At 37.4% G+C, this 7800-nt stretch overlaps 2 protein-coding genes across 2 annotated transcripts; one reads left to right on the forward strand and one right to left on the reverse strand.

Annotated features, from left to right (window-relative positions):
• The first annotated feature begins 1372 nt into the window (after nt 1–1372).
• LOC113348504 (protein IQ-DOMAIN 1-like) lies at nt 1373–3687 on the forward strand. The gene is made up of 6 exons (XM_026592305.1): nt 1373–1784; nt 1947–2261; nt 2366–2572; nt 2691–2804; nt 2900–3259; nt 3357–3687. The coding sequence occupies exons 1-6, from the start codon at nt 1713–1715 to the stop codon at nt 3474–3476; spliced, it is 1188 nt and encodes a 395-aa protein (XP_026448090.1). The 5' UTR covers nt 1373–1712; the 3' UTR covers nt 3477–3687.
• A 123-nt stretch (nt 3688–3810) lies between these two features.
• LOC113348503 (mannan endo-1,4-beta-mannosidase 6-like) lies at nt 3811–7302 on the reverse strand. Its single transcript, XM_026592304.1, has 5 exons — nt 6798–7302; nt 6521–6718; nt 6251–6373; nt 5466–5677; nt 3811–4667 (listed from the first exon to the last, which is right to left on the reverse strand). Exons 1-5 carry the CDS (start codon nt 7182–7184, stop codon nt 4253–4255), a joined length of 1335 nt encoding a protein of 444 aa, XP_026448089.1. The 5' UTR covers nt 7185–7302; the 3' UTR covers nt 3811–4252.
• Nucleotides 7303–7800: the final 498 nt, after the last annotated feature.

A 7800-nucleotide genomic window follows, 5' to 3' on the forward strand; every position in this document is an offset into this window, starting at 1 on the left:
GCACCTCTCTCTAGGTTGTCAGTGGCGTGAGGCGGAAACTCATAAGTAAACCCACCAGAGAATAATCATGCCCACTTTCATTTTCAGATAAAAACTGTGGTGATTTTTGATGGGAGACCTTACATCGTTGGTGATAATTATGTTTCATCCATACTTGGTCTGCTATTCCATCTTGATACACTTGCAACTTCTCAAAATACAAAATGCGGTGAGCATATTCTATTTGTACACTGCTAGAGGGATGGAAGTCTGGTCTTGGTGTTGGTAGGTAAACAGTGATGTGTGTTGTGTTGTGTGTCGAATGACGCACACGCCAGCATATAAATGTGGAGCATCCTTTCATTGTGGCTGCGGCCGGCGGCCGACACCGTCTTGTGTGCTAATTAGTCCAAACAGCAGGGACAAAATATAAGATTTGTTGCGTGTAAAGTTAAAGATAACGGGATAAAGAAATAGCAACTTGTTAGGTAGTGGATGTAGGGTGGTTATACAAAAATACAAATGTAAGAAAGATTATTCTAAGCTTAATCAGGGGAATTGGAATCCTATGTAATATGGTTCTATTTAAAACAAAAATAAAGTACGAAGAATGGAAGGTTTGACAATTGAATAACAGGTGGTGATCAAGAAGAGAAATTAGATGCCATCTATGATTGGTCCCATTTCCAAGGGAAATTGAATTATTAATTAAGAAACAACAATTGACAGATCCTATCCGTCCTTTTTTTTCTTTCCTTTTCTTGCCAGTTGCTTACAACTTAACCAACTTAATTTTTTGTTTCATCAAAACTGACCATGGAAACTGACTTTTGCTCATGTAGTGCTTCTCTAAACTGGAAATAGCATGGGAGGTTGAGCATCATCCAATGAAAATGCATGAACACTTCTCATATGCCATTCAATATGAAGTCTTTGCAAAGAGGCATCTCTCACTTTTCTTATAAACCCCCCACTACTGCATCTACCAACAGTATTATTCAGTTGTTGCTGATCTTTACTTGTATCTGTAAATTTGACAGAAAAAAAAAAGAAATGTTATTTTGATATACGCTCCGGTCTTCATCTCACTATTATTATTATGGTTACTTAAGCTCATAAGCAGATACCAACCTCATTGACAACAATTTAAAAAAAACAAAAAATAAAAAAGAGCATGGGCAAAAAGATATTAAAAATCATGAACCAAACAGCAAGTAAACTTTAGCTTTGCTAGAAGCAGTAGTATTAGTAGGGCTTCTCTTTAGTGTCACAGACCATGTGCACAAAAAAAGAATTTAGTAAAATATAAACCAAAAAAGAAAAGCAATTGTATATGTTTCTGCACTTTGACAAACATATCACATCTTTATGAAATCCCTTCATTTTTACTCTTTCACTTTCCAAATATAAATATGAGAATACTTCTGGTAATGATGTGTTTATGCTTGAAAATTCCAGCTCTAAAGCTGTGTGAGTTCTCATCAGTTCCTTACTTACTAACATGTGGGATGATCTCTACTTGAAATTATTTTCCTAATCAGTTTTAAAAATCAAGTATTATTATTATTGAGTTATTAAAAATTGAGTTGGTTTCCTTTTGGTTTTTTAAACTCCTACTTTTACTACTTTGGGATGTATCTTCTTCTTTCATTTCTTTGACATATAAATATCTTTATATAATTAACAAAGGAACATCAAAACATTTGAGAATTTCACTTGCTTTCTGTGGTGAAATGGGTCTAACTGGAGGGATAGTCAGGAGCGTCTTCACCAAGAACCGTTCCGTCAGTTCGCAGGATGGCAATGTACGTCTCTTTGATTCGTGTTGTTGTTGCTGCTTTCACTTTTGGTTTGGATTTTCACAGTTGAATTCTGTTCTTAGTCTGTCACTGTCTTTTTTTTCTTCTTCTGAAAGTTAGTTGAAGTTTAGGATTATCAGTTTTTTGTTCTTTATTTGATCTTATTAGGTGAGGAATTATGGTGCAGACAAGAGAAAATGGATTTCTGTCAGATCTTATTTGTGTGGAGATGAACAATTTAATTCAGTTGTTGCTGAAGAGGATTCAGCATCAATTAGGAGTTCTGAAGCTACTGTAACACAACCAATAATAGAAGAATTTAATAGCGAAGCTGAAATCCAAAGTGAAGAGAGTGAACATGATGAGCCTACCGTCACCGAGGAGGAAACACAGAATTCGCCTACAAAATTCTCAAACGAGGATATTGCAGCCGTGGAAGATAATGCAGCTATCGTTATTCAGTCGGCCGTCAGACGCTTTCTGGTTCACACTCATTTCCTTTGAATATTTTCTGAATCATGCCATGTACTTAAATTTTTCTAATGTGTGTTTCCAAATCCATGATTTCTGATTATGTTTTTGTTCAGGTCAAGTGCCGAACTCGAGCAGTTGAAGACATGGAAGTTATGGAAAATGTAACTGAAGGAAAACAAAGTCCAAGCAGGGAGTCAATAGCTACATCAATTGAAGCACAAACTGGAGGTTCAGTGGAAGCTCTTGCAGTTCGGGAGGAAAACATACCGTTTCAACACCGAATGCAAAAGAAATCACAAACCAACATATGGAAGCTAAAGGTAATTACTACCATTAGTAAAGCGTACTCGAATGTTAGACCAAAAATACCTGCTTAGAAGCAAGAAAAAATCATAACTGAAATGATATGCATAATATGCCATGTTTTGTCATCTGCAGGAAGATTGGGATGATAGCACTGTAAGCAGCAACATATCTAAACTGAGGATTCAGAACAGGCTTGAAGCAACAACGAGGCGCGAGAGAGCTCTAGCTTACTCGTTTTCTCAACAGGTAATACTCATGTATAATGTGGGAGGGTCTCTCTAGAGGTTTATTAGACTTTTTTACTGGGAAACAGCGTGACTGTGGTTCTTATATGTTGATAGCTAAGGATTTGTTCAAAGAAGAAACCATCACGGTCAGATTCATCGGAAACAAACATGGGTTGGAGTTGGCTAGAGAGATGGATGGCAACTCGAATTCCAGAAGCCACCTCAGTTGATGATCGTATGAGCAGTCGGCTTGAACCCATTTCCAGCGACCGTAGACCGATAATCATTAAGAGAAATTTTGATGCACCCGGGGAAGAGGAGAGCTGTGGATCTAACGAGGTGTCGCTTGGGGTTGATATCCTCACTATACCTGCACCCAATGCAGCTGAAATCTCGAAACCAGTAAAGAACACGCTGAAAGCTACCAAGAATGGACCCAGGCGTAAGAATGCCTCCAACACGCGATACTCGAAGGTGGATTTCAGAATTGCAGCGACTATTTTTTCCCCATTAGTTGGCTAAATCAGTTCCCATATCCTCTGATGCTGTTGGTTTTTCCATTTTGTTACAGGCAAGCAAGAAAAGTTTAAAAGAAGCTGAGAAAGAGAGAAAACACAAGCAGACACAACATGGGACTGCTACAACAGAAGTGAAATGCAAAGACGCAGTAGTATCCCAGTTACCTTCATGACTGTCAGCGACGGAGAATAGTTCTTATACATAAAGCTTTTTAAGTGTTTCTCGAAAAGATTGGCCTGTGCTTCCTATGTAGGATTTCCTTTAAAGGAGTTGACTGCTAAGTTTATCATAGTTTTCTGTTCTTGTAATTTCTAAGCTAAGAGCTGCTTTCTCAGACAATCTCTGCAAATAACTAATAAGAATTACGAGTCTTGAGTTCAAAATGTTATTGTTAGTCTACCAATTAGCTATGGACTCCAGAAGCAGATCCACCTGACATACTTCCGTCCACTCTGAATGAAATCAAGTCCTGCAGAGACATAAGTAAACAGAGAGAAAGATATATCTTACAGAACATAAAATGCAAATGTTATACAAGAAACATTCAATCTATCCACAAATAATTCAATTTCACTGATTTCTCTGTTAATACAACTTCTAGTCGCTGGTCAGAGAAGGAAACAAAAAATAGTATAAATTTTATTCACACTCGCTATACTTTCACCTTTACGAACAACCGGCACATCAGCTGGATGTTGCTGTCACTAAAATCTGAATATAAATTCTACAATTCCTTACTTAATACTCAATAGTGAGCATCACAATTCAAATCACACAAAATTTGAAACAGAAGTCTGACGATCTTCACTTATCTGAAATCGAAATGTTGGGCACCCACAAAAGAATACTGCATATGTACCTAATCAATGAACTAGTTTAAAGTCTACTTCTACCATTCAAACTGGTGGGTGCTATTCGGTATATACTGGTATAAACTAACAAGATATGTTAAGATTTCAGTCCAAAACAGGGGTCCTTGTGGACAAGTCTCCTGGTTGGTTCACCTTTGTCAAATATTCTCCTTAGCCTGCAGGACTGTTCAAGTATCAGTTTATAAGTAGATGGATGATCCCAAGCAATAAGCGAAAATTGGTCGCCATAGTGCTCCTCCACCCCCTCAACAAGTAACTGCCAAATCAAGGCTCCTGCTCCAGCCTGTCCCTTCTTTGCCGATTCAAATATTTTATCATAGACAGTCTTCAGTAAAAAGTCTTTATTGTAAACTCCTTTGTTTACCCGCAAGGAAGAGCCAACTTCTGTGAAAAGAACTGGCTTTTTTAGCACATGATCGCCGTCAGTCACATGAGAATCTACCCAGTGTGAAAGATAATCTGCTTTCTGTCTCATATCTGCTTCTGGGATCCTGAAAAAGAAAAAGAAAACCTGTGAAGTTTACCTAGACGAAAGGAAGGACATGACCCATACTATGAAGTCGATTTTGTGCACCCCCTCTAACGAGTGTTCAGGTGACATTTAACTTTAGCAGCTAATGAGGGACGAGATTCTTAGCATGCGCGGTAGTGGGTCAATCATTAAGTTTTTAGCCAATCAAATGAAAAGTCAAATCAACACTCTTTAAAGGAATGTGCACAATGTTGGATTACTATGGTGTCAGTATCACTCAGCGCTGGATTTTAGCCAACCACTTACATGTTATCATAGGGCCTTGAGTGTCACAATGGTGAATAGCTTTTACCCTTGGCAAGATTGCAACTAAGTATGTTGGACCTTTTGTACCATTTCTAACTACCTATGTCATCTAATAACTCTCAAAACTACCATTCTCCCTAAAAGATTATGAAACAACGCCTTTTCAACAAAATACTAGCATCCCTTGGCCATACAAAAATACCCCTCCCCACAGTGTTTGAGATATTTGCTACTGTGTAAATGTAGTGAACAAGTGTCTAGATCCACCGGGATACTTAAATTTAGCTAGCAAGTTAATCTCTCCAGACTAAGAAACATATTTTACCACAAATCAGACTTTAAGGATAAAAAACAGAAATTTATGACCTAGACTGGTCAAAGGACACAAAGCCTAGGTTTAAAGATGATTCATAATGACAAGAAAGGATGTATATCTGGACAGAAATCATTGTGGATGATGGGACTCTCATCTGCGTTCTCCCATAAATAAAGCATAGACAAGTTTACTGACCAACTATCTGGGTATGCATGAACTGATGCAAAGTCAATGTTTGCAACTGCTGAATTCGGAATAAAATCTAATCCAAGTAAGCCTGCCCACTTTCCAAGATTTATTGTAGATCTTTTGGATGCTTTTGGCCCATAGAACCCTTCAAGTCCAACAGTCACCAGGTGATTTTTGTCCAAACTTTTAGTAAACGCAGCCATCTCTGTAATCCAAGACTGCACACCAAAGACGAGTATTATAACAACAAGTTAGCCCTCAAAAACGAAGTAACCATTTCAGTTGAACTAAAGATCATGAAGCTATGCAGTGGCTTAACAATCCAAACTCGGGACCAAGAGGACTCATACAAGCCTTTGAGGGATTTTGTTGGCCGAGGCCATGGGGGGAGATTTGATGGCTTTGCCGAGTTACTCTTTGATATTCTAGATAAAAACAAAAATAGAAAAAGAATGAAAACATTCAATGAATTAAAAGTGTCCTGCTCCAAAGCAGCATAGTTGGTTTATGAGAAAGCATATCAAAACTATACAGGAAATATATACACATTTAGTGAACTGACAAATGACAATTATAACATCTAACCTGTTTTGTTTATTTTGGGTAAATGAAACACATGCATGAAAAGAAGTAGAATATGGTAGTTGTTGAAAATTAAGAACCAAACTAAACATGCCCCGCGAGCCATATACAATTTTCAGAGTGTTCTTTGGAGTTCGGACTCAACAATTAAGTCAATGCTTAAATGGAGTAATATAAAACTGCAAGAAGAATGCGTTCAGCTGGCTCACCTGAAGAACAGGAGCTGATGAATTGGATATGCATCTTGGCTCATTCATGAGTTCCCAAGCAAATATTGCTGGCTCCTCGGAATATTTGACTCCAGTTAAAGAATTCTTTCTAGTCACAACAGCCTACAACACACATAGGAGAACCAAGACACATTAAAACAACAACACTGATTCAACACACCATAGCCCAAATAATGTTAAATGAAACATGTTTTCCATCGAAAGAGTTCTGCGTCTGTCAAAACTGCAATTACAATTTAGGGAAAGTACCTTAATGTAATTCTTATAGTAATCTTTCACAGTTGGATGAGAGAAGAATGAATCATTTAAAGATGTGACATTGGCTCCAGCTTCTTTTGCCCATCTCACATATTGAGCTTTCCCACCAAAAGCATCTAAGTTATTTACTAAACTAAGAATCAACCTTATTTTATGCCTCCTTGCTTCAGCTATTACAAAATCCAACCCCTGAAATCCACAAATTAAAGCCGAAATTCAAAAAAAAACTTAAATAAATTAAAAAAGAAGAAGATGAACCCACCCATACCTGAAAGACTTTTTCATTAAAAACCCCAGGAGATATCTGAAGAGAAGATGGATTTTTGCCATCACTAAAAGCCCAAGTTCTACAAACAGTCATACCCATTTGAGCTCCTCTTCGAATCATTTCAGTAACCCTTTCTCTTGAATCATCCCAGATACTTTCTTCTAATAACCAATATGAATTCCATCCATTCACATACATAGTTGATTCATTGATTCCATCATCATCTTTAATAACAAAATGAGTTGAATTTGTAATAACAAAGTTCATCTTAGGTAACCATAATATTGGTAATTTGAATTTGACACCAAAATTCAAGTAAATAAGAGCAACCGTAGTTAGAAGACCGAAAAGGGGGTAAACTCTTTTCCTCCATGGTTGTTCTACCATTGTTTTAGGTGGTGACTTCTTGGAGTAATTCAGACACCATGACCAGAGTCACCAGACTTTTTCTTTTCTGGACAAGTAAATGGGCGTGCTTTAAGCACCTTTTACCAACTCCTCTAGTACTCGGAAACGCTACTACCCGACACTTTTGTTGAATTCCCAGGTACACGCTGTAAAATAGTTACCCTGGCTGCAAGTTGCAACCACTGGCTGCAAGTTGCAACCACTGGCCACCAGGTCCACCACTTTCACGTTGCTCGGTTGGGAAAATATTAGCGGGGTACAGAGTTAGGTTTCCTCTTGCTGGGAAATGTTTTCAAAAAAGCAAAAAGAAAAAAAAAAGTCATGCCTGAGCTATTATTTCCTTTAACAAACGGATTCTATTTGATGAACATCATCCGGAATCGGTACACATATACGCCTATATGTAATTCTATAACTTTGTTTAAATCTAGAACGGTCGTTATTGGACACTTGTATTGTTCGGTCGAGGAAAAGAAATTATTTTCTCGGTAAATACGCCAATTTTGTTAGGCTTCATTTTACTCTATTTTTGTTTCATAATAAAGAGATAACCCGTTTTACATCATTTACTAATTTATTTAAAGAAATTCTTCTC

This window comes from Papaver somniferum, chromosome 2 (genome assembly GCF_003573695.1).
Source record: "Papaver somniferum cultivar HN1 chromosome 2, ASM357369v1, whole genome shotgun sequence".
NCBI classification, from domain to species: Eukaryota; Viridiplantae; Streptophyta; class Magnoliopsida; order Ranunculales; family Papaveraceae; genus Papaver; species Papaver somniferum.

What these genes read in the sequence shown, in the direction of transcription:
- LOC113348504 (XM_026592305.1), top strand. Translation starts at nt 1,713, where the DNA reads ATGGGTCTAACTGGAGGGATAGTCAGGAGCGTCTTCACCAAGAACCGT. An exon ending in CTTACTCGTTTTCTCAACAG is followed by an intron (nt 2,805 to 2,899) that starts GTAATACTCATG and finishes ATATGTTGATAG; the next exon opens with CTAAGGATTTGTTCAAAGAA. An exon ending in CCAACACGCGATACTCGAAG is followed by an intron (nt 3,260 to 3,356) that starts GTGGATTTCAGA and finishes ATTTTGTTACAG; the next exon opens with GCAAGCAAGAAAAGTTTAAA.
- LOC113348503 (XM_026592304.1), bottom strand. Translation starts at nt 7,184, where the DNA reads ATGGTAGAACAACCATGGAGGAAAAGAGTTTACCCCCTTTTCGGTCTT. An exon ending in ACTATAAGAATTACATTAAG is followed by an intron (nt 6,374 to 6,520) that starts GTACTTTCCCTA and finishes TGTGTGTTGTAG; the next exon opens with GCTGTTGTGACTAGAAAGAA. An exon ending in CATGCATACCCAGATAGTTG is followed by an intron (nt 4,668 to 5,465) that starts GTCAGTAAACTT and finishes TTTCTTTTTCAG; the next exon opens with GATCCCAGAAGCAGATATGA.